The sequence below is a fragment of the Chlamydotis macqueenii genome, chromosome 11 (assembly GCF_036417535.1).
Source record: "Chlamydotis macqueenii isolate bChlMac1 chromosome 11, bChlMac1.mat, whole genome shotgun sequence".
NCBI lineage: Eukaryota > Metazoa > Chordata > Aves > Otidiformes > Otididae > Chlamydotis > Chlamydotis macqueenii.
Window position 1 is genome coordinate 4,138,486 of NC_141566.1, and position 26,940 is coordinate 4,165,425.

Below are 26,940 nucleotides of genomic sequence, written 5' to 3' on the forward strand. Positions count from 1 at the left end.
CTGCCTGCACAGAATAAAATGAACTGTTTCTCCAGCTATCAGGCAGCCTGTCTCTCTCTCTTCTTCAGTCTGAACGTATTCAGCGTCCCTCCAGGGTCACTGGATTTCTGAATTCCCTATATGCACATACATGCGTACACGTGCAAACAGAAATATATCATGATAGTTTCCTGTTGCCATGTGAATTGGAAACAAATACGGAATATTTGTGACTTAAAAAGCCTTTATGGAGCATTCTATCACTGAAAAGCTATTGGTTCTAATATATACATATCAGAAGTCAACAGAGCTATGAGTTGCTAAGTAATTTCAGTAACAAAAATATCTTTCCAGTCAGACCTTAAATCTTGTAAAGATACAAAACCTGAATTTTTTAAATTAAAAACTATCTAGCTGGTTTTTTTACATACACACTCTCACTATCAACTAAGTCACCTAACCTTTCACCTACATCTCTGAGGAAGCTTCCTATCCACAGTTAGAGATTATTACCATTCCCTACAAAAAAATATTTTGGAAAAAAAGATTTTTATCCTCCATCTGTGCTGAAGGCTTGCAGGCTCTCCTTTATTTATTCTCTCACTTTTAATGCCATAGATTTTTGGGAAAAATGGGCTTTTCTGACTTTTCATGCTGGCCTCTCCGTATAATTTCCTGGGCTGAAATTCTCTGTGTTCCTTACACTGTATATAGCAAGGTTCCCTAATTCTTCCTTACTTGGGAGGACAAAAGACTGAATGGATCCTTGTGAATTTGTGGTGGTATTACCAGCAGACTGCTCACCCAGCTGTCAATACCTCACATTGCTAAAATGAGTCAGATTTTGATATGAACTGCTGTTTCATTTTCTTAATTGAATACTGAACAGGCTTCTGGTGTGCTTCTCCAGCATACCTTGAAAAAAGTCACATATTAGTTTGGTTGTAATTCTTAGAGAGCTTGCTAGTCTTTTGAGGTTACTCTACTCTTGTTTACACAGCGTCACTCCTGAATGGTAGAGGAGGACCCTCAGACTTGACACAGGAAATAATTAAAATTCCTGGTATTCTTGATGTAAACTTATGCACAGTTCCTTCCTCTTTCCACTTTGCCTTGCACAAAGCTGTAAAAAGCCAGCTACAACACTTAACTTCTGCCCTGAGATGGACGGCTCTATGTGATCGCTCAAAAGTGCGTTTTTTGAAAAGTCAATCATATAGCACATGTGAATTAATGAAAAACAAATGGAATGCATTTGTCATTTCCTCAACAATATTTGGCTGTCCTTAAAAGCCTTCTGAGGAACTAAAAATATTTCCTTAGCATTAATCAGTTAATCCTCATAACCCACTAGTGAGTTACTGTCCCATTTTAAAGTTGAGGAATTAAAGGCAAAGAGAGAAAATGGCTTCTTTAGGTTCACAACAGAAATAGTGCTGTTTGTATTTCAACAATATGCAGAGCCTGCATAGGAGATTTATGCCTTAGGGGGTTGCACAAACGAACACAGTCTCCAACCTGACAGAACTTAAATGCTAAATGAAGACAAATAAGAGGTTATGGTGGAAGTGGAGGCACAGAGGAGCAAAGTGACTTTCCTATAGTCACACAGACAGAAATCCAGATCGCTGATGCCACACTGAGATAAACAGGGTATAAATGTCAAACCTCCTTGCTAGATGAAGTCCAGACATGTAATTCCATGTGAGAGGAACCAAGCCACCCTTTTCTTCTCCCCATCAGCCCTTTTCTCATTCTTCTTCCTTTTTTATATAGTCTTAATCTCATATGTTATTACAAATGTTCTCTGGTACCTAGATATAGTCTTGGATGCGAAACAAAGCTTTAGCTTTCTCTGAGAAGAGCCACGTTCTCCTGTGTAACAGATACACAATCAGCCAGAAGAACATGACCCTCCCTTTAGCTCTTGAAGCTGCAAATACTTTCTATCATATGGCCCATCAATGTTTTGGCAGAGCTATTCCAGTAACGGTTGTAGGGAAGCAATAAACTGGGAAACGCCTATTATAAAACTTCTTATGTGCAAGTCCATGAGAAGATATATTCAATGTTTGCATTTTTCCTATTCCTTTTATTTCAGTTAGAAACATATAAAGACTGTAGAGATTCCTCTCAAATAAAACCAACAAGTCAACAACTTATAAACAACTGAGATAGTTAACGGTAAGATGAAGCCCAACAGGAAATTATCAGGATCATTAAGATGTTCTTCTTTTTTACAGTTTAGTTAACTTCAGGATTTATAAGAAATTGCCTATATAACAAGTTTTGGGGTGTGTTATTGGGCATATTTGATTACCAAGACTCAAAGTCCTAAAGAAAATAATATTGCACAAAGGATGAACTATTGTGGAGCAACCCTCTGGTACAATCAGACCTACAGTGGCTTAGCCACCTTCACGGGAGAGCAGGAACTATCTGTGTTCCTTCCTCTCATTCCCCAGTCAGACAAAAGGTGCGGAGAAGCAGACAGTGGGGCAGTCCTTGGATCTACCCATGATTAGAACATTAGTGAGACTGTGTGAGCTCAAGTAAAATGTGAAATAAATGCAACGTTTTCAAAATTGCAGTCTTTGAAAGAGAGCAAAGGACTGTCCTCTCTTCCATAGGGTATCTGGGCTGCTCCTAAAAATGGCTCAGAAAGAAGTCTTCTGTTAGCTGTAAAAGATTATACCCTGTCAGGTTTGACCTAGGGTTTATGTTGACTATTTAATACCAAATATTTGAATGTCTCCTTATGAAAATTAAAAAGAAAAGTTTTCTTATTGTGATATTAAAAATAAAGACAACTTTTCCTCCTCCTTCACCTAGATTAAAAAATGCTATTTTTTTTCTGTAAAAGAAGTGTTCTTATACAAGGGCTAAGTCTTGTTAAATTGGGTCTAAAGCAATTAACCTATTTTTTACTGTCAGATTTAATTGTAATTTGACCTAATTGAAGACTAAAACCTGTGCTACACCTGTCCAAATTACCTTTTTGTACTGAGCCTGAAAAAACATCCCAGGCCGTGCACAGGGGAATTAAACAAACTCAAATGAGGGGCCGCTAGGCTTTTGGATAAGTGTTTTGAAGGCTCAGTATTTCCAGGAGATAAAGAGATGTTATGGTGCTTTCAGCATGCACGGAATGGGTCTTTCCTACCCTCTCCCTGGGCAACTGTCAATGAAATTACTCCAGATATATCTCAGTATTAGTTACAAGGGAAACAAGTCATCTAATTTTAAGGAATGATCCAGAATCTAAAAGAAAACACAGAGAGAAGCTGTATTTTAATAGCTTCCACTACACAGATTTCCAAGGGTTTCAGGCAAGTGCACTAACAGAGAGGTCTTGCTCTCTCTAATATTTGTTTATCACTCTCTATTATAGAAACATAAAAACCTATTTGGAACGCAATTAGATGCTCCTGTGAAGTGAACTAGTGTGACCAGGAATTCCATGTTATATAGTTTATCTCTTTTTTTCAGTCTAGAGTAAATCGTATAATCAGAAATGTGTAATTTATGTTGTGTTTTGGTTTTAAAAAAAAAGTACTTTGAAAAATCTCTTCTTTTTAAAGACATAGCTTGTTCAGCATTTAAGCTGAATAATCAGGACATATATATATCTGTATGACAAAATGTTACACCTATAAAAAGTTCAAAGATCTTTTCTATACATCTATTATGTATTTGAGCTCGTTTGGAGAGTGCCCAGATGTTCCTCCTTTCTATTTTAGAGTCCTGTCCTAAATTACAGACAACCAGAAGTGGGAGGCAGTCTGAGAATTTGCAGAAAAAAAAAGTTATAAATACTTTGCAGCAGCTTGTTAGAGCAGAAGAAATGATTTGACTGGACCAAGGTCTGTGGCATCTGTCATTCTGGTAGAGCTTGTTTTGACTACACTGGAGACTGCCTGGGATGATTGAGCATTTTGGTTTCTGCCCTTTTTGCCTGAAAAATGTCCAGCAACTAGGACTAGCACATTTTGACAGATGGAAAACAACTGTTCAGCTGATTCTGTAAGAACTTATAGTTCTGTTTTTGTTTTGGTGCATGCTCAACAATATACTTCTACCGCTGCTATGTATAAAGCATCCTTCACATTGTAACAGGTAGGAACAGGATAGAAGAGAGACATTTTGAGATTCGACTTAGCTCACGTATTACTGACCTTCAGCCTAACTGTACGAAGAGAGCCTCTGACCCCATAAATTCTGCAAGTTGTAAAAGGCCATGGCTATGTCAACCAATTCATTTCTCTGTCACTGGAAAACTGACTCTGCTACAGTAACGTGCCGTACTTTAAAGGTCACCGTGAGCAGGGCTCTGATAAATCACGCTTGACAACCACATCGTGGGTCCATGATAACAAAACAAGAAGCTTTAAAATGAGTAAACAATAGAGTAGGTAGAACAGCCAGAATTCTATTTTAGCCTGATTAGAACAGAAAAACCATAAGTAGGGAAGCAACACAACATGCTGGCTGGGACATTTTTCAGGTGCCCATCACAGTATTAATTCCAGGAAGGAAGGAATCTCATATGGTTCTCTCTCTCAAACACTGACTAATAGATACATGTAGACAGTCTGCTCATTTCTTCAGAGAAAAAACATTTAAATTCCTAAAAAGAAACTATACTTCAAACTTCCTGCCCACAATGGTAACTGCAGTTGTAATCTGTTATAAGACTGAAAATAGAATGATGAGATCAAACACTTTCAAATAAAATTTAAAATACCAGATCCTCTGGAACAACAAAGAAATGTTTGATAGGTGACCAAGTTTGCAAGTGAGAGAGTTTGGCAAGAATATGCTTCTGGCTTTCACACAGACCCAATAAACAAGTGTTTTACTCTCAAGATACACTAAATTCAGTACAGTGTTGTTGATCATGGCTTTCTGTGTATTTTAAGCATGCACAGACTCACACTTAATTGATATAATCCAGCTTTATCTGCACAATTTGCTCGTTTGTCTCAGCAGTCAGAAAGGAACACGCTGCATCTGCAACGGCTTGCTCAAACTGTCAAGTTTCTGATCTAAGTTCAAACATAAGAATTTAATTTTAAAAAAAGCAACACATATATTTCAAGTCCTGCCTTTGTGGAGTGTTCTGTTTTATTTTAGCTTAATTTTGTTCTTATACCATTGTTCTAAAATAAGTCTAAATACTGGACACTCACAATTAATTTAGCAGGAAGATACAGGTATTCGGCTTTAACCAGGATCTTTGCATCTAAAGAATAACAATCTTCTTGTCAAACAGCCCATGCTGTAATCCTAACTACCCGTATGATTGAAAAACTATGGTCTTTTGGTTTTGACTGAACGCATATTTTGTTCTTTACCTTGAGCTTTAGTCTGAAATTAATTTACCGTACTTCAAAATTACTGCAGACTGTAGATCTAAAGAAATGATGTCAGAGTCCCTTTTTTCCCCAACTTCTTTGAGCTACTGTACCAATCCCAATAGTGCTAAACTCAACTAATTAAACCGGGATTATGTTTGTTTTCCATTATCACAGCAATCACAGTATGATAGATTACTCAGCTAGAAAAACACACGAGGCACTGGAGATGGCTATTTTGTAAAAGGTGCACTGCAGAGATTCATGAGCTCGTGCTACCTTGACCTGGTATTTTTATACGGCATGACACACTGCCAGTAGAGATACCAGCTTAGGTACAAAAAAACAAGTAACCGTGTTTATTTTTTGCTGTGAATACAAATAATTAGATTTTTTAATTAACCATAAGACCAGGATGCCCAAATACTCCGTGTGTAATGGTGACTAAAAATTAGATTCTCTGACATGAATGGAGAAAAAAACACATGCTTAAGGATGGCTGCTGCAGTTTTTTTTCCATAAAGAAGAGCTTAGATAAAAGGTATATAACCAAGTAGATGGGCCAGAAAAATGCCAAGAGAAGCTGGTCAAAAACTGTAAATAGTTCTGCTTTGATATCACAAATAAAGCACTTCATATAGACTGGAACGCTTGGTTAATTGTATGTGACTTTTTCATTGATGTGACATGAAAACTCCCAAGGCAATTTCTACATTTTATCTAAGACTTCCTTTTCCTCATTTAAAGCTGAATGATTTCCTTCTATGGTTTTATCAGTGGGCCAGAAAGGCTGATAAGATTGCTTCCTTCCTCTGTTAGATAGGTTTGGACTTCTGCCATCCCGTCTTGAAAAGTAATACATTGCCTTCCTGTCCTGAGTAGAAGCAACAAGTGGGAGGCGACTAGCTTCATTCATAAAATGTAGCTGGAAGATTAACGTAAGCAAGAGAAAATCAAGCTGAGAGACAGGTTTGCAGTTGAGCTACTCGAGTTCTCAGTCACGGCACCTCCTATAATCTGCTGCTACAAGGAGAACTGATGAAAGCATGACCTCATTTAATCCCGTACTGCACCTCTCCTATGAAGGAGAATTTCTAGGGCCGCAGCCAAAAGTGATTGTGCACTTTGGTGGCATAACGGGAAAGCTCTTCCCCTTCCTACTTCATCTCCACAGCAGGAAGAATAATTTTGGACTTAAATGAATCTTCAGTATTTATCATACGTGCTCTTGCATCCCATGTTGGACTGCAGCCCAACGCGTGAGTGAGTGCAGCAGCTACAGGAGCTGGATACAGCTCTTGTATATCAATGTTAAGAAGCGTGAATCATTAAAGTTATCTGTTTCCTGAGCGCAAGCACAAAGGCGGCGGCTGTTTTTACAAGATAAACAATATCACATCCTCCAGGACCTAAAAGAAGGAATCAGTCCTGATCTGCTATATATTGTTTTAAATAAAAAAGACTCCCATCAGTTTATAAAGTTCCCATAGCGCTTTTTTTTTGTGTGTCAGTTTGAGCCATATTTAATTCGTGAGACAGTCTTCTAATACAATTAGCCTCAATCTGATGCAGCATTCTCATTTCTTTGCCAAAAAGGCCTTCTGCAGCATTTAATGCAGTCTGAATTTAATGTTTCCTCTCCAGAAATGGATGTATTTCATTGAGGAGTGATCTCTTGTCACATAGTCCATTATTGCATCATAGTTCATCAGCCTGGAACGCATGGGTGACACAACGGGGCTGCTTCTCTGCCTTTCTCCCTTGGATGTCTTGGCTTCAGTTGCAGCAGCATATATATACACATATGTATGTATGTACATACACACAAATACATAAATACTTACATAGAAGTGGATTGTTTGTTTTTTTAAATGTCTTAAATTCTATAAAAGATGAAGCAAACAAATAAAAAAATAGTGCCATCCATTCAACTGCTGAGAGCGGCAGTTGCAAGAATATGGAACAAATTAAATTCCTAAATTATGAGACGGTTAAGTGGAATATGGCTTGGAAAAAACTGCACTCCTAGTGAAAACCAACCTCTTGAGGAAATTTAAGAGGTGAAGTCATATTGTGGGCTACTTACTGCCAGAAGAAAACAGTATCATCCCATGCTGAAATGCTGATTGATCTGGCAGTAATCTGAATATTAGGGGTATTAAAAGTATTATTCTTCAAAAGATTTCAGTTTTCAGATTCATTAAAAGCTGAGTTTTAACTCTAAAATCTGAATCTTGTATCTTTACCACAGCAAAAAGCAATGCTGTGGTCTAGTGGTCTGGGTACAGTAGCAAAAGCCAGGAATTTTGTATTTCAAATCCTGCCTGGATCAATCAATGGCCTTAAGAAAGCGCTGTTGACCTATCTGCGTTAGTTTTTCAGAGTGAAGAAAGTTCAGTAAGAAGGAATGATAATAATCTAATTATATTTTTACTACAAAGGAACAGATCTATCCCTTTCAATTGGGACAGAAAGTTTTCCCCAAATTCGTCCATTAAGTACCAAAAGGGTATAGAATAAAATATTTGCTTCTCTTGTGGGTAGCTGCAAATTTGGGCCTTTGCAGAAAAGGCCTAAAAAATGCGGCATAGACTAAAAACCCACAGGTCCTACAGAAAAAGAATAATCTTCTATAGGAATGTTACTTGTCTAAAAAACTATATAATGACCTAGAGAATCAGAGCCTTTCTTCCAAAATTTCAGAAGTGTATAGAAGAAATATCGATTTCTGTCTATATTGATTATTACGATAATTATTATAATCTGGTATTTATAGATAGCTTGTAATTTTCTATTAGAATTGGAAAGACATAATTTAAAGATAGAATCAAACTTCCATGACTGAAGCTGTGTGTTTCTTGTTGTTTAGACTTTACAGTAAAATTTTACCTAGGGAGTTCTTTGCTTTTACTTTTATACTTGGCAACTTAAATATAAGATGCAGTAAATATATAGATTATAGAAGAGGAATGAAAATCATCGAGTGTTTGAGACTGCCTCTGGATCTTACAGCATTAGGAGCCATTTATTCGTGTCTGTTTTGCTCCTCTGTGTTGTCACTTCACAGGATGGTATTTTGACAGCAATTCAAAAGCATGCAGAACCCACCAGTCAGCACTTCTCAGGTAGTGCACTCTGCTCCCTCCAGCTCCACACAGCATCTGCTCATCTATCAGTCAGCGCCTGCGCTTTTTGAAGGACACTGCTGTTAGGCACCAGAGACGGGCTTCGTACGAGCCATAGCTGGGTGAACTCAGGGGCAGAGGATAATACAGATCACAGCTGGATAAATGCAAATTTATATACTTTCAAAAAGGCAGGTTTAGAAAGTTAACTGTATACCACTCCTTAATGTATCTATTCTGCCACAGTAATTTAATCAAACACCCAATCAAACATTACCTCAGAACAGTGAGGTTGCCTCTGCTTTTATGAAGTGAGCCAGCATTTTAGCGTGGTACTGCACTGTATGGGAATGGGATCAGACCCTTGATAAAAGTTACGAAACTTAAGAAACTTAGTGCAAAAGCAGGTTCATTAGATTCCTTGAACCTGGGGTTTTCTTTCCTCAAAGTACATCCTCATTCCTCCTGTTATTTTTTAATGTAACTTAGTGATATACCTTATCTCAAATAGCGTCTAAAATTGTAAATGGACTCCTAGATGCCCTTGTATCATTTGCATCTCTTTGCTAGAAAATTTTTCATAATTAAGTTCTTTTCCAAAACTAAACTTTGTAAACTGGGACCATTCTCCTCATTTCTGGAAGAGCTGAAAGCTACAGAAGACCCACACAGCTCCAAATGAACTGGACATGTTGCCCTTCCAGCCACATGTTGGCTAGGAATGTACAGCATTCCCAGTCTCAGGAACATAAAAGTTGGAACATGGAACAACCGTACACATCAGAAATTGCATGCTTAATGATTTCTATCCATAAGCAGCTTGAAAACCTGTGGAGGCTGTGATTTTCCTTAAGTACCTGAAAATTATGCAAGAAAATTTACACATTTCCAGCACAATAATTCTTAGCCTGTTGTTTGAATATTTTTTTAAGCATTTGCCATTCCAAATGCATATTTTGAGTGGTGTTCCCAGAAACTTAAGTCAGCAGACAGGTTTTTGTTCCTTTGTTGACATTTACTTGGTTTTATGCTTATTGACCTGCTCTTATCCTGTATGTACCCTGACGGTCAAGAGCAGTGCTTTGAGATTCTTTGAATATCTTACACTGGTTTTCATTTCCAAGTGTTAGTGAGACAGTATTGTTTTAATGTTATTTGAATTGTGATAGTATCTAGAAACTTCAGCTATATATGCTGTGATATCTCCTGTACAAAGTAATAAACAATAGTCCCTGATAATTTAAGAAAGAAGCACTCGTTTGCTCTGCTAAGGCATGACGGTCCCCTTCCTTGTATTTCCAGCAGACTTGGTTCATCAGTTCCCAAATGTCCCAAGTGATTTTGTTTCCAGCACTTATTCTGGGAGACTATTTCACAACCTAACAGGTTGTTCTGCCACAAAGTCCTTCCTGCCACTCAGTCCCCATTTTCTGTTTCCGTTTGAGGCGCAGTGTTTCCGTTTGCATTGCCCAATGCATCTTTTAGAACAGAAGCCCTGTTAAGGGCCACAGTGGGGTTTTGATGGTTGAGTTCTTTCACATTTGGGATAACTTCACAGGAAGTAATACACTTCTCATAATTTTCTCACTGTGTATTTTCAAGTATAAACTAAATAAACAATTATAACGAGCCATTGGGGTGCTCAGCAACAGAAGAGTATCAGCTTGTAGTTACACAGAGAGCAAAACTTCTTCTCTGTAATATTTTCTTTATATACTCTCCTGTTTGCCACTGGACTGCTTTTGCTGTCATCATTCTTGCACCATTTTTTGTTGACCATCCTACTGTGCAAATTCTACGACACCTAGTAAAAGATATTCAACACGTATTATCTTTCCTTTTTTTCACTTCAGTTAACATTAAGTGAATTTATTTTTGGTTTATAAGAAGATGGATACAACCTGGACCTTTGCCGGTGTTCAGACTAGATCAAAGCCTTGAAACACCCAGCTGTTAAGTTAGATTCTTCTTTAAAATGGGGAGGGGGAAAAGACATGTGCTTTTGAACTTCAGTTACAACTTTTTTGGTAATTTGACATGGTAACTGGCAACTGTGAAGCTCTGAGTGTCTGAAGAGAAATTAAGAGTGCTGCATTTAATACGTCAGGTTTTAGATTACGATTTTTTAAATTAGGTGGCATAGGGAAAACTAAAACATTTATTTCTTTGTAGGCTGGGCATACATCTAGTTTTTAACTTTATGTTTTTCCTAATCCTTGAAGTGCCTTTACAGATAGTCTGACTTTAGATTTAAAAGACTAAATTAATCCCTGGACCAAATAAATCCACTCACAAATATCATTCTATATTAAACAGATATTCAGCTCCTCAAACTTTAAAAGAAGAGGTGCCAGGTCTAAATAATTTAATATATTTAGTAAGACTGTAATCCTAGTGAGCTCACTTTTAAAAACTTTTTGTTTTCTAGTTGATAAATCTAAACCACAGCAGATGGAATCATTACTCTATGAGGCTATGTATGTCTATTGGTCACTGCATTCTTTGGGCAGAAGAAATCCTGCTTGCGATTAGAGTGAAAGCAGAGCGGCTGCCAAACATCTGTGAGAAATTGAACACTATTCCTTTATAATCTGAAACCTGAGTGGACAACTCGTTGTTGGCCTCTTCTGTCTAGACTGATGTTGTCCCCCACCCCCACTTCCATGTAAAAGGGTCAGCCAGGAACCTGCAGGACAGACAGAAAATGGTCCAAATGACTCACACTTTTCATTCAAGTAATCAGAGTTCACTCGTACACTCTTTTCTTCCACCCCCATTAAGACACCAGAAAGAGGAAAGCATGATTTTAAAGTTGACAGCTATGAAAATAAAACGCCTGGCAGAGGTTCTAAGAAAAGGCATGCCCTGGTTTTAATTTGTGTTACGTAGAGGTCCTCTAAAAGTGAAAAAGCATGTGGCATGCTCGAGGCCCCTTGCAGGTAAAAGACCGGAACGAGAGCAAGTTCATTTATGCCCTCACTTTATTTACAGTTCTTTCCACATGAAGGTGCTTTTTTAATCACTCAGAGTTTCATCCTTAACTCTTCCTTGGGATTTTACCTCTAATAAAAGCCTGTCATACAAAGAACACTGTGGAGTGTTAGTTAAGCTTCCCCAATTATGTTTAGGCTGAAAAAAGACAGGTATTATAGTCCTTCCTTTGACAGACTGGTAAAGTGATTTATGGCAATGTATTTTTAGAAAAAAATGGTAAGAGAGATGTCTAAATTTACATGCCAACATTTGAAATTAAGAGCAACTATAGGTAGTTAGAGGCTGAATTTTGAAGGGTTGATAATTCAGAAATTCAACTAAGTTTAATTACTAATTTACCACATAAACAAGCCTAGCTATGAAGGAGACTGCCACCTTCACTATATCAGTCTGGCCATAACGAATTAAACATCATTATGTTGGCAAGGTGGAAAGATTTGGATTCAGTTAATGAATATCCCAGCATAGTACAGTTACAGGTGAAGATCTTGATGGGTCTCACATATTTAATCCATTTTGAAAATTTACCTTTTTCACAAATAAGAGCTTCTACACTTCAATCTGTCTTTTTCATCTGTGAGGTGGAGGGTATGAGCTTGCAAGATGACCCTATTGTTATTTAAACAAAGCTTTTAGCATTTAATCATTATAATACAGTTTTGTACCAAGTAGATCAGATATAAGAATTTGTATAGTAACATCTGTGACTAACAAGACAAATGTCTCTTTTTTGGTTCCCGTGGCATTATCTCTACAGAGAACTGAATTTTTATTCTTTTAAAAACGTTAAGTAAATCTGTGAATTCTATTGTACTTTTATCCATTTTAATAGCGAAAATGTTCTTATTCACAGAAGCGCTTTTTGCTTTTAATGACACAGTATCTAACAGGTTTATGCTAAATCCTTAACCATATTCCTCCTGTTTAGCTCTTGGGTATAAAACCAGCAATGGTCACAGAACTGCAAGCCTGGAGAAAGATCAAAGAGACAGTTCAAAAAATAAAAGCATGTACACATAACTGCAATGAAGATCGCTGATAAGCACATCATGGTGGGTGTAGTAATCCCACAGTACGGTTACGACCACTCGCAAAGTTTGAGTTGAAACTTGGTATTTGACTGGATAGATCAGAGACACAAAGCTCGTGTCTAGTAAAATAATTTTTTGTTACTGTAGAGTAGAGAAGACCTAACTGAGATTGGAATGCAAATCTTCATAGGTATTATGCCGTTAATATACTAAATGATATTTGATGAAGATACCTGCTGAGGAAAACATACAATCTAAAAAGGACAGAAGGAAATCTGGAAGAAAGGTGGTATTTTTTCCATTTTACAGAGTGGAAACTAAAACACAAAATGGTTTCAAGCTGAACCCAAAATAGGATGATTTCTATGGGCTTTGGCTAGACTCTTGGATTATATCGACATTGTTTCCAAATGTCACCTTGGTAACTGCCAGACTGTACACGGTACAATGTAAGAGGGTTTGGCAATAACGATAACGCAGGCTGCGCTGCGGAATATGTGATACAGGCAGCAGAGACATTGCTGATCATCACCATGACATATTGGAGGACTCCGTAAATCTGGGTGCTTCTGGAGACTTCCCTCAGTGCACCAACAGTGTGTCTTTATGACTCCTCAAGGGTAATCAAGATTTAAGACTAAGATGATGAGGGAATTTGGCTTTAAGGACACTATCACAGGCATTTTTTTATTCACATAAGGTATAACTCAATGTTATATAAGGATGTGTATTTAGATCTAAGCTCCCCGTAACTCAGAAATAACCTGTTCCTCTAGTCTGAGTCCTTAAGAAATTAAGCAGTTTAGTTCATCCAAACATATGCAAGTTTGGATGTTTCTCTAGGTCTCTGGAGTCTGCAAAAGTAGGGCAAGAAATCTCATAAAAATGTGCGCGACTTCAAGGGAAGTTCCATGCTGGGTGTGGCTGCAGAATCAGACCTGATGAAGTGCTCCTTTTGCTCAAACTGCATTTTCCAGAAACCCCTGGGCTGGTCGGATTCTGTGCACATGATCCTGGGTGCGTGCGTTTGACCCGTACAGACATTCCCTCAAGACCCCAAAGTGGGGTGTTTTACACTTTACGGAAGATTGGGAGAAATTTTCATTGCAATGATTTAAGAAGACTATAATTAATGAACTAAAGCCATGACACTGCCAAATGAAACAAAATGAAACTGAAGAATTCAAAGTTTTCTGTACATTCTATTCCTCAGGAAAACTTTGCCAGTGTCAGCTCACACTTTTTGCAAACACAATGGATTTGTGATTGCTAGATTTAGTTTTGTACTTTATTGTTTGAGTTTAATCTCTATTTTGAAAATAAAAATGAATTCTGATATGTATTATAATTTATATTCTCATTTAGTCCACACTGCATTTCATAGTGTATTCTTTAAAACTGTAAATTGAAACGGTTCTTTATTAATAATGCATTTTCCATTGTGTTTACACATACAAAATTCCAGCATAGTTACTGTAAGATCTCTGATAAATGTGGAACAAAGCACTTGCAAAAGATGTGTTCACTGCTTTCAATTTTCAGCAGGGAATACTAGGCCAACATTTTAAAGGTACAAAATAAATACACCCTTGCAATCTCAGATGAATGCCATGTCTTTGCTTGAGATTTTAACAAGTAAGATCTAGCCACAGGCCCCCTGAAAAAGCAAAGTTCAACCCGTTTACAATGTGTCTTACAAAATAGTCTTCAGTGCTGCCAGTTTATGTGGCCTGTTAAAAACTGCACAGTAGGTCAAAAATAATGAAGTGTAACATTTTTACTATTTCAGTGTTCTAAAGACATGTTTGTTTCTTTATTGCACTTGATGTCCTTGAATTTAAATAACAAATTTTGTAATCCTGCAGCCTTTGACAGCTGCAGTTGCTCTTCTGCTTAGTTATGTTAAAAAAATGTCTATTATCATCTTTCTTCTTTAGCATTTTTTGAAGTTTCCAACACTGCAAATTACCTGCCTTTATAAAGTAATGTGTAGATACAAGTAAATATTCAGGACTCAGATCAGGATGCAACAATTAAGATAAGCTTTAAAATTATTATTTTTATATTCTTTCTATAATTGATGATATTTGTCATATTAACAAGGTATGTTCATCCTCAAAAAGATATCTCCAGTAGGGAACGCACCATATCCATACAATAACGTCATGACATACAGAGACTGTATGCAATCGCAGTATGAAAAATACGCTAACATTGCTTAAGGCTTACCAGCTTCTTTTCATCATTTTTACTGCCTCATTTAAGAAAGTGTTAAAGAATTGAACAACGCAAAGGTATTTTTAAACTGAAACTTACGGCTTATGATGTAGTATTTGCCACTAAACTAACAAACAGTACTATACGATGGTTTACTTAAGTCAGTGAAAAAGCTCATGTGATTTTCCATGAGCTTTGTCAGACATGGAACCAAGATTTGAAAAAAAATTGTTTCAAACAGTTCTGAGGCCATCAGTTCTTCCCTAAAATGGCATACCAGCCTGCCTCATTCTTTTCAGATTAGGCCTTTCTTCTCTTCTGTCTGGGCCCTGCAGGTTGTATTATGCATAGATGTGTGTAAACCACATTTATTTGCGTTGTTACACAAATACTCATCCTATTTCCTCTGAAAGTCTACTCCACATGTTCAGTACTTTCATTTTATATTTTTTAATACAAATTTGTTCAACTCCAAATTTTTTCCCCATCTGCTTACCTTACCCAACTTATTGCAGTGTATTTCCTCATTTATTTTACACGTAGACACCACACCAAGACACACTCAACTCTTTGCTGCTGCCCTCTGCCACGGCTGCCATCTTTCCCTTCTACGTGCTCAGCTCACTGGAGCCCTGGTCTTCTGGAGACCGCAGAGGATGATGAAGGCCCTTCCATGGGTTTTGTAAGTCACAAAGCTCTATACAGCTCAGGCCCCCGCTGCAGTGATACAGAGGGGGTTTACACTTTTGCACACTGCCACCATTTTCTGTGGTTCCCGTGCAGCAAGGAAGCACTGGCTGCAAGAGTCTCACTGCCCACCCTGTGATAAAAGTCTATGTTCTGCGTATACAGTCCATTTTTTTTCTACAAAATATAGTCACAGATTTGAGGACTGAAGATAAAAGTAAGCCCATGAGGATTTTTAAACTTTAGGAGCTTTGGACAAAGATCAGATGACTCTGATCTGCCTAACAATTTGTTTTAGATCACCTTTCTGCAGTAAGCACTTATTCTGGTGGGTTGAAGTACCTCCTTTCCTACTAGTACTCAAGTTAAGACCTCCTGATGTAAATCCTACTCTGCTCGAGTTTGTTCTTGTTAATCAGGAATTCTTGGAACAATACAAATGCATTTGTATTTTTAGCACACATTATGTCTTTTCCATCTGTAAAACACTTATTTAAGCTACTTCTCTTTCTTACTGGCTAAACTATTTTATTATTCTCGATTGATTAGATGGATTAATTATAGTATACTTGTCAGAGTATGAGACGATATTAGGACTCCTACCTTCCTAAAACAGGCCGAAGAAATAGGGTACCAGACATAAAATAAAAACTTAAATTACTATCTTACACTTTTAGCATTTGTTAGCATTGGAACAAAACATATGACTTCTGAACAATTTAGTGGTTTAAGAAACTATGCCTCATAGATGAAGGCCCCCCATTCCCAGTGTACGCAACAGATGATGAATACAGTACAGTGCGGGAACAGGGTGTAACTTTTGAGTTCTGTAGTGGCCACCTCCAAGAAGAGTATGAGAGGACACGTAAGTCGAAAGGAGAAGAAAAAGGAAGAGCCAGGCAGCAGAGGGTTACCCTGGAGGGTAACCTGGTCATACCAATCAGCTACTCAACAGTCTGACCTACCTCCTGCGAAGCCGACATTGCGTTTCAGTTGATAAGGCAACTTCTCAGCACCCCTGTGTTTCAGAACAAGTTGTACTTGGCAGACGGCCACTGCGCCGAGTGATCCTTCTCCTGCGGGATTCCAGAGCTTCCACAAACACAACAGGTCACTTTCCACTAATGTGACATAAAAGAAAGAGATTGAAAATGTCAGTGTTGACATTGGCTGCCTGCTGAAACCAGCATGCAGAACCAAACTCCGCTTACGATGCCAAAGTTAAAGGGAAATCACGTAACTCCCTCTTTCCCTACGCGACTTCACCTCTCCCACACACAGACACGCTACCACACCGAACAGCTGGCTGGAGTCGGAGAAGAATGGCCACAAAGTCATGAATGTGAATCATTTGTAGCGAGCACACATCTAGCTGTAGGATGATAATGGCTGAACACCAAATGCTACACTGCCTGCAGCCAGCGACAACTGACAGAGGTTACCTGTGGCACTGGAAGGAACGCACAAATATCCAGCAACACGCACTTTGGGTGCTTCTCTTGGCCTGCTTATCAGTGAAAACACCTTTTGTAACATTTTGTACATTTGAAGGATTCATTTTTTCGGTAAAATATTCAATAAATGTAAAGTAGTATTTTGGCTGTGAATTAGTACTGCATGGATTGTCTTGCAATTTATTGTACAGTAGGAAATGCCTTAATCTTAACCATTCGGCTTATTAATGCACTTAAAGGTACTTAAGCAAACGTTGGAGAAACACTTTTTTTTTTTTTCTTTTCAGATCAGATTAATTTCAATGTCACTTTTAGATCACACAAGTAAAACCAACACTTGAAGTCTGAATGTTACGTATGAATGGCACACAAGTAAACTGATGACCTGCAAAGACTATCTGGTTTTTAATGTTAGAAAAGGTGATCACAAAACTATAAAATGGAAGATAAAAATTTTAAAATGCTTTGGAAAGGAATCCATCAGTGTTATTATTGACATGTCACATATTACGCTACAGAAGAGGATATGTCAAAACACAGAAGGGAGTACTGATTTAGCTCCAGCAGGCTTACAGCTACCCAGATTTCTCTCCCAAAGATGTGCTGTGTTCATACCAAGGACCGTAAATTCTTACAGAAAATCAGGACAACTAGATCAATTCACACAATTGCAGGTATAACCCAGAATACCCAGGAAAGAATAAAAATTTAAATCAGGAAGGTTTTGCTTCCTAAACAGGCCATTCAGTAAAGAATATCACTACATGAATGCCAATATTTAATCATGCACCATCCTATATATCCCGTTATTTTTACATTAATGAGTAAATGAACAGTGAAAAGATGTTGGAGAGCACAGGAGAGAGAGCGTACATTGGCTAGCCAGCCAGCTTTTTGGATTTTTAAAAAATTTCATTTCTATCATGCTTCTGTAGCCTAGGTGTACAGCACCAGCGTAAGCTGGCTCGCCAGTAACTGCTTATCTCGTTTGTTTATTCGTACCCACTTGCGTTAGTACTGGAGCTGGCTGCTTACCAACTCCCTACCTCCATGGATTCTCTCCTCTATTTTGATGCATTTTCTGAAGCCCTAAGGCAACTGAATTTTAAAATAAAACTAGAGGGTTTTTTTGAATCCTTGCAATAAATTTAGGAATTTAGATAGGCAAAATTTCTCCTATTGTGGAAGTGCAGGAAGTCCTTCAGGGTAAGAGAATGCAACAACAACAAAAAATCTTAGAAAAATCTTAACATAAATATGCCTAAATTAATTAGAATATTTTCTGTATGTTTTATTATCCTAGTTTGCTCAGTTACACGGCACTTATTTTAATAAAATCAGAGTGGCAACAAAAGGACAGGGTATCTCTGACCTGCGGGCTGAAATACGTCACGGAAATACTCAAACCTGTCCTGTAGGGTTAGTGCAGGTGCCCAAAGCAGTCCAGCTGGGACGTCTGGGAATTCAGTTGGGCAATTTACTCTACCAGATAGAACCCTATCCTTGTTTAAGATGACTCAAATCATCCATTATAGCAATAACTCAGGAATGCTGAGCAGTTTACAATGGAACTATCATGTTTTTTTATCTAGTAACAACATATTAATACTTAATTAAGATTTTCTGAAACCAACCATTTGCCCACAGTACAACACTGCAGAAATACCCGCCGCTACCTATGCTACACCCGGACTGGAGGTTATAGGGAATATTTACACAGCACAGTGTTGGGCAAAGTATCTGTCTAGCTCTTTTGCAAAGGCTGCTGACCCAGTAAGTCTGAGCGGAGTGCTCTGTTAACATAGCTGTACTGCTCTCAGGACCTGAGCTATCTCTGCACTTCATAGCACCATGTAAACATCCTTCAGACCCTCTGTTTACTCACAGATCAAGCACGGCAAGCATAACAACCATGTCAGCTTCTCAGGTCACCTTCTAATATACCCTAAGGTCCTTCAGAGAAAATATTTCTGTAGGCAATAAGGCAGACCAAGGCTTTAAATCCACCCAGTATTAGGCTTCTCCACTGAGACCACCAATTGTTTTTTAAAGAAAAGCCAAGCTGTGATGTGTACCAGCTGAGGGGCAGCCTAATGTTACAGACAAACTTATTTATTGTTAGCTTGTGCCAAAAAATGTTCCTGTACCTGCTCATCAGCTCCTGCCTCTACATTTCCAATCTCTTTTATGTCATGGAATAGCCTACAAATTTTCACATCCTATCTCCAAATTCTTGCTATAGAAATTAAATTATTTGCCTGTGTCTTACAACTCCAGTACTTATAAAGTAGAAGGTCTTGCTGCTATACCAACAGAGAATCTTCCGGCTGACTCTGTGAAACTGAAGGCTTGCTTGACAAATATGTATTTTTTTTTTTTTTACCAGGTATCACAGTGCCTTCTTTTGTGAAAAAAAAAAACGCTTCTTCTAATTATGCACTCAGTTCTCTGTTCCCGATTCCTTTCCCATAACACATCTTTCCAAGGTTAATATCACATCATGATTATATGTAGAGAATTGCACAGGGAAAAGTTGAGAGTATAAACAGGAGACGGAGTGCATATTCAGCAAAACGGTATTTTAAAATAAGCTTTGCTTCTTCATTTTTAGAGTAATCTCGTGCACTTTTTTTTGTTCACTCCCTTGGAGTGCACTGCATTTTTGTCTTGTAGCAACTAGCGAAGAGGCATTGAGCAATCTGATTGTTACTTTAGCTGTGATGGGACAGTAACAGACAAACAAAAGGTTCTTGGTGCTTCTGTGCCTTAAATCCCAGCCTGCACTTGGTTTTTTTCATTCCCTCAAGCCTAACTCACAGACTCCATTATCTTCGATTCAGTAGTATGTCTTTACTGAAAAAAAGGAAATGGCATTTCTGTCAGCTAAGAATCTAAATCAGACCTGCACTTAAATTTTTGTCAGCTTTCATTTTTTTCATTTCTATTCAGCAACAACAAAAAGTCCTACAAAAAGTCCAAAAGGCCCTGTCTTAAGAGAAACTGAAAAGATCTTCTCTGGGGTCTTGCAGTCTGGTTTCAGTAACAAACAAAAATACAGCGCATTCCGCTCGGGAAGTATTGATATGAATCATCCCATTTAAGAAAAGGTGTATTAGAAGGGAATGAATCATTGTTTGCTCTGTGCAGTACTCCAGCACATTGTAGGTACAAGTATTATTCATCCAGATGTGTAGTTAACTTCCCTAAAACACTCTTCTTAAGTATTTTAGCCATAGACACATTCTCCTTCTGGAACGTACCACTGCCTTACTTTGGGAACGGATATTCCATTCTGTGGGTACTGATACAAACAAAATCACTGCAAGCAGAACACTCAATCAGGTGTGTGCATCTTTTTTCTCCTGGTAGTCTGCCCACACAGACTGGAAGCACTCAATCACATTTGATCTTGGAAACGAAACATTACTAACCCTGGTTTACTTTTAGATGGTAGCTCATAAAATACAGAATCACAGCTGATGTGGAACAAAGATTCGTGACTGACTATTCAATAAATGTTCAGCCTCATATATCAAAAGATTGACTTTATTTAGTTCTACTGTTCCTGCTAAATTGACATGGAAGTAAAAGAAAACAAGAATGAAGTATTCCTGTGCTCTAGAAATATAATCATTGCACAGATAAATGTTATTTTCCATTTCTAGAGAAGATAGGCAAGAAAATAAAAATTATCAAGATCACTTCTTTCTTCCTTTGTGATTTCAATTCATGATGAATAAATCTATAAACTATTTTAGCTTTCAAGATTGAAAATATACAGTGTTAACAGTTTAGTTACAAGCAAAGACAAACCTTCAGCAAAGAAAAAAGGAAAAAAATCAAATACTCTGCTAAAGGGACTTCTAGACTGTTTTAGGAGTGAGCTGCATACTTTCTCAGCTCTGTCCAACTGCAAAGCAATATAACCTGCAAGCTGTTGTTATTTCCTTTCTCTGGAGCACCCCTCTTACGGCTTTATCTATGTTACACAGGTAGTGGACATGGGCCACATGTAGATAAATATTTTATTACGCAAGAGCTGCCTTGGTGTAAATATCCAATTTTTAGTTAATAAAAGAGATTTTTTTTTTTAAAGAACTCATGCTTTTAGATTAAATTGCTCTTGCAAATTCTGAAATATTTTACAAAATCACAGAAAGCAGTCGACTTCTGGAGCGCACTACTGTTGTTCCGTGACTACGGCTGGCTGCATTGCAGCCCAATATATTGACTCATGAACTCAGTCCCCCTCTTTATTCTTATAAAACCTTGTTCTTGTGTGTGAGTCAAAAGCTTAGGATTCTCTTAAACAATAAATTTCTAGAGTCTCGTTCCTGGTTGTCAGCTAATCATCTGTGAACTCCCTGCAAATATTTAAAAAACAAGCCAGAACAGTTGTGTTGACTCAACAGTGCACTATACCACCTTTCGGTCGGGTCATGTACACAGGAGGAGGCTCTCTCATTAAGGACACTGCCAAAGGAACAAATTCTTGCCTTTTCTGGCAATCCAGAAGAATAGCTCTATTAGATGCTTTAAAATTTAGAGAAATTTATTAAATCTTTGGCACTTTTACTTGCTTCTGCTTGTACAGGCAGGCTCTAGCACCCTTTATCTCCTTCAAATGAAATCCTAAGCACATGGGAACACAGAAAAATGAAGGCCATTTACCAAAAACTCTACAATCTTTCCTTTTTATAATTCAAAATATCCAAATCCTTTTAAAAATGTTACTTTCACTAATTTAATCTTAATATTTTTCATGCACTGATTGTTAGATATGCACAAACATTGCAATTTGTACAGACAGACCATAAGCAATTGTTTTAGCATTCCACAGATTTAACAGCAAGCCCCCAAATTTATCAACAGCTATGGAAATAAAGTGCACCAATTTTTTGCTTGAGAATTTAGACATCCATGGCTGTAAAAACTTTTAGAAGATGCTTGTGAAAAATATGGTTCTTATCAGAGGTTCAACGGCGTGGGCCTTCCCTACTGCATTTGGGATCAAACAGTGACAGTCTTTGTCACCTGTTCTTCAGTTTTGAGCAAATTTATATCTGAGTTTTAGCCAAACCCCTCCAGACATCACCAGCTTTCAGTTCTTTGATATCCTAACCAGTTGTAGCTTGTCAAACAATATTCGGAAATACTTCCTGTAACATTAATCAAGAAATCAGTTCACAAGTATGATCCTAGAAAAAGCATACAGTATCGTATTTGTGTGATGGCACCGAAGTTCAGAGATAAGGCAGGTGACAAACTGATAGAAACACCAAATTTCAAGAAACAAAAATTGTAATTTAGCGTAAGTTGTAAAACCTTTCCTATCTTTATTAAGTGACCGTATTTTCTGTGAAGCTGCTGTAGATTTATTATGCAGCTAAGAACAGAATTAGTCTCAGAGAAAGGAGAATGAAGTACACTCATATTCTCTGACATACCATAAGTAATTTTTTTTGCAAAGAAAGCACCACTTTGCCTGCCTTTTTGGTCTTAAAACTGTAAGACAGAATTCTCTTTCCATAGCTTGCAGAAGGAAAATTCACTAACATGCACAAGCGGATGACTCCACCCTAGCCTCCCATTTGAGGCTGCACCCGCTCCCAAAATAGCAGTGCTTGTGCCACTCAGTGTCAGTTCACCCAGCAGCAGCTCTAGCAGAGATATTTTTGCAATGGACTGTAGGCACAAGAAGGAGAGTATTTTATTAACTATGTGAATAGTAAAAATATGAATTTTAATTTAAGATTGCATAAAAAAGAATCAAGCATGTTTAGCTAAGAAATGTAACTTTGAGAATGAATACAATTAAATATGTATTTTAGCTTTGCCCATGCAAATGTGAGCAGCTTTCAGCAATCTTACAGTCATCTGTATTTATTCATTACTCCAACACATAATTATTTTTAAAATATCATGACATCATATTGTTGCCAAATGTTATCTGATATTAATTTGAAAACTAATGTCTGTCAGCTCTCCCATGAAATAGAAGAAATAAGATTTTCCATCAATAAATCTCACCCAAAGCAGCATTTCTTCTACTATACATCAACTTCCTTCACTCAAAAAATCTGGAAACAAATCAAAGCCTCTCTACAAATACTGTTTCTCTTTTTCCACTTAAGGAAGCAGAGGCAATGATAGCTGAAGTGATTATAAAAATTATATTATACTATCTTTCCAGAAAGCACCTAAGGAGTCAGTACATGACACCTGATTGCAGGTATATTTGTCAGACTATTCCCAAAAATATTATGAAAAACTGCTCTGTTTTTTAAATCTTCAGATTTATGATCAACAATAATCTTAATTAACTCCATTAATAACACTTAAATCTTACAGCCACAGACAAACAAACTAGTTTGTAGACCTTGTAATTATACACTATCGTTTATTTTGGCTCTTCTATTAAGAAGCGTAACACTGGTTCGTAAATATGTGGTTAACTTTGAGAGATAGCGGCTTTGCCGGATCACAGACATTCGGAGTCTTGGATAATTAAAAGATTAAATTCCCTTGAGGTGAGTGCTTTTTACACCCAGAAACACTGGGATGGCAGAATGCCTCTTGGATCCAACAATAAGGCATTTGCTCTGGCAATGACAGAAAACGTTGTCAGTATCCCAGGAACAACTACAAAGGAGTAAATATGTAACGACTGGAGAAATGGTTAATTAGACAGTGTATTACACGCATAGTCTTTTGACATCAACAGGAAATGCAGCAGATAATATAGCAAACGCTGTGTAGAGGATGTAAACAGTATTATCTTTAATGAAATATTAATGACCTCTTCTTTCAGGAATCTGCCGTGATTTCCTGTGAAGGGAATGATAGTTCAAGATAGAGAAATGTGATGAAATGGTGGAGGGTGTGTTTCTCAACTGAATAGGAATGGGAGTTTTCTGGATGAAGATAAAGAGGTTTTGACTTAATCAATATGAGCAAAATAAACAGGAATAGAGGAACAGATGTTATATTCAAAATTTCCATGCAATTTTTATTTTCCAAAGTTTCAGAAATTTACTTTCCCTTTTATCTTCAGCAATCTCAATGTTACTTGAAGATATTTATGTCCCAGATTTATCTCTGTCTTTTTTTTTGTTTGAAAGATTAGGTTGATGGCTACATCAATGACAGAGCTAGCCATCAACAGGAATTAAATCCCCTGTGTTTCAAAGGAGATTTGGAAAAGCAAGAAAAATCAAGTTAAATCTCATAAAACCAGTAATAGTTTCTGGACTACAATGTGGTTCCGAAATTGTGTATCAAGAAAGGTGAATTTTACATCAGATTCTAATTCTCAGAGTAAATTTTATTTCAGAAAGAATGCAATTTCAAAAGTGCAGTTACTATACTCTCCATGAAAAGGTCTGTCTTTCTTGTATTATCATTAACTAATTTACTCTCTCCCATGGACTAACAGACTTTGAACAATTTTTTGATTGGTTCTTTTCAAATACCATCAAATTTTCTTTAGCCGTGCCACTAATAGACTTTGTCTTTTTATCTTCGTCTTCTCATCTCCGTTTTCCACAATTCCTAATTTTCAGTTCATTTCAAGTGTTATATCTGGGGTTTATATTTGTATTGCATATATGATACAATGAACATTTACTTATTTTTTAAAATTTTCATCAATTTTCCTCTTAATTTTTTTTACAAGTAAAAAATTTGGGAGCAACAAAGAAATAAGACAAATAAACTGTAATGATGACAATATCCTCCTACTGACTTATGGTGAAGAAAAAAGAAAAGGCATTGAGGAATTAACAATATTATATTATTTTAATACTATGTCCCATTGTCAAACTTTGCACGTGCTGTTTTGTATTATTGTCATGAGGATACTGATATAAACTCAGGACAAAAAGCTTTCCCAAATGTAATGCCATAGTCTGTGGATCCAAATTGAAGCCTGACCACTGAATGAATCTGGGATCCAATTTGACCAGTAGAATATTTCCTGAACACCGTAGCAGGCGTGACTTCAGTACTGACTCAGCTACCATGACGAAACCTATTAAACCACTGACATCCTTTCTCGCAATACGATGAATTTTTCTTACACGTCTCCCATTCAAGTACAGACGAGGCCCAACTCTGCTTAGTTTCTGAGATATTACATGATCCTACCTCAAGCACAAAAGCATTTAAGCTAACATGCTTATTAGCTTGCTTAATGTTAAAGGGATTAACATGTTACCTCTTGCTACTTTTGTGACTCAAAGAACAGGACATTCGGCATTGCTCGCTTCTGGAGTTCTGTTGGATTTATTTACTTTTTTTCACTTTTACAGCCACTGCATGAAATCAGACTAAATGAGATACCATTTCTATAAAAATCTTTTTCAGTATCTAAATATATATATTTTAATTACAGAGTAATAGTAGTAGTAGTATATGTGTAATAAACCAAATTATTACCTCAAGCCCTATAATATACCCAATGCTACCGCTGATTATCTAATGACTAAATCTATTACTTTAGATATCCCTAATTTATGTTTACAAGTTCTATATTAAGTTTCTTTTCCGTTCTGGAATACTTGTTCCCTAGTGAAGATGCCTTGCATATGGACATTGAGCATTCCTGAACAGACACGCTGCCAGACCTGAACTGACGCTGCTTGTGTGTTATGCTGAGGTAAACCAACTTTGGACAAAAATGTGCGCAGGCTAACCAACCCTGTTGAATGGCTGGACTTCTTAGGCTGGGCACACTACCATGCTAACATACCTCTACGGCTTTTGGATGCCACATAGGGTTTCTCAGCTCTGTGACAGGACAAAACTGATGCTTCTGAGTCAGAGCCAGATCATGGCTGACTATCTTGGACTACAGAAATAAAAACTTGGGTCTGGCTGCACAGACAAGCCCAGACCCATTCTCATAAAGATTTCAAAATGTTTACAATGTATTTTATGATCTTGAAATAAATATACAGGGTCAAATACTGCTCTTACTTACACAAGAGCAAATCAGGAGTAACTAATTATTTCCATATTTAATTTGCAGATCATTAACTTCAGGTCTGCTTCTCCAAATGTGCACTAGTGCCACTGAAAGAAAGATCTGCTCCTGTAACTTGGAGGTGGCAGAAGCAACCACTCATTCATTTTAGAAGAGATTCCGGCTCAACCTGTACTAATATTTACCCTTAAGGTAGCAGCATAAAGATAAGAGGACTATAAATTTTTAACACAAAGAGAGAGATTTGCTGAATAAAGTAGGATTAATGTTACTGTTTAGTTATTTATTTGATCTTAGAATCTGAAGGACTAATTAAGAGTGGCTAGAATATGTCGAGAATAGGCAAATCATTAAAGATTTCCCTTGCCTCTCCCCTACCCATCCTAATGCCACCAATTCCAGTTTTATTCTTTCAGTTCCAGTCTTGCTACTAGACAAATGATTGCTCCCACTCTCTTTATGTGTGGCATTCTTAATGGGTAAGAAAATATTTTTGCCTTCCTTCTTTCATTCTTGCTTTCCTCATCTTCCCTTAACTTCTCAGATTCCACTTTGGTAAGTCTTCTAGAGACTTTGAACTACCCTGCGTATCAGCGACACTGATGTTAAATAGCGTTACCAAGGTCATTCTGACAGAAGGACCAGAAGTAATGTTTGTTTTGAAACTGAGTGCTCTGTTTAAATCTGTTTATTTCTGTACGAAGTCTAGGCCCTTTGAGTTGTCACGATGACTCAGAGCAAAGTCGCAAAGCCTCAGTTCTACAAAGAGATTAGTCACTTTGTTTTTTTGCACTGAGCTGCTCTGAGTCAGCTTCAGATTGTTGCACATGGAGTACCTGGGTACATCTTCAAACAGTGCAGGTAACTTCAGTGCAAATTTCTGAAAGAAAAGCAGTCTCTGAGCAAATAATTGACTAGGCCTACCTTCTGTGACATCCCCAAACAAGAACTGGGGTTTAGAATGAAAGAAATTATAACAGTGTGGATGTTGATTTACAGTTTTTCCCTTAGCCAAGGACAAACTTTAGGGTTAGGAGCCTGAGTTTAGTAACTCATATTAAACAATCAGTTGAGCTGTGCTCTCAATTCATTAACTATTCCAGGGATTAAAAATGT

At 37.4% G+C, this 26,940-nt stretch overlaps 1 protein-coding gene across 4 annotated transcripts in view; it reads right to left on the reverse strand.

Annotated features, from left to right (window-relative positions):
- Positions 1 to 26,940, reverse strand: part of NXT2 (nuclear transport factor 2 like export factor 2) — a 66,679-nt gene that overhangs the window by 27,592 nt on the left and 12,147 nt on the right. For all 4 annotated transcript variants that reach the window (XM_086756212.1, XM_086756214.1, XM_086756211.1 and 1 more), the window contains exon 3: positions 16,353 to 16,508. In XM_086756212.1, the coding sequence (XP_086612338.1) occupies positions 16,353 to 16,370 (18 nt within the window). In that variant the 5' untranslated portion in view covers positions 16,371 to 16,508. The remainder of the gene's footprint in view (positions 1 to 16,352; positions 16,509 to 26,940) is intronic.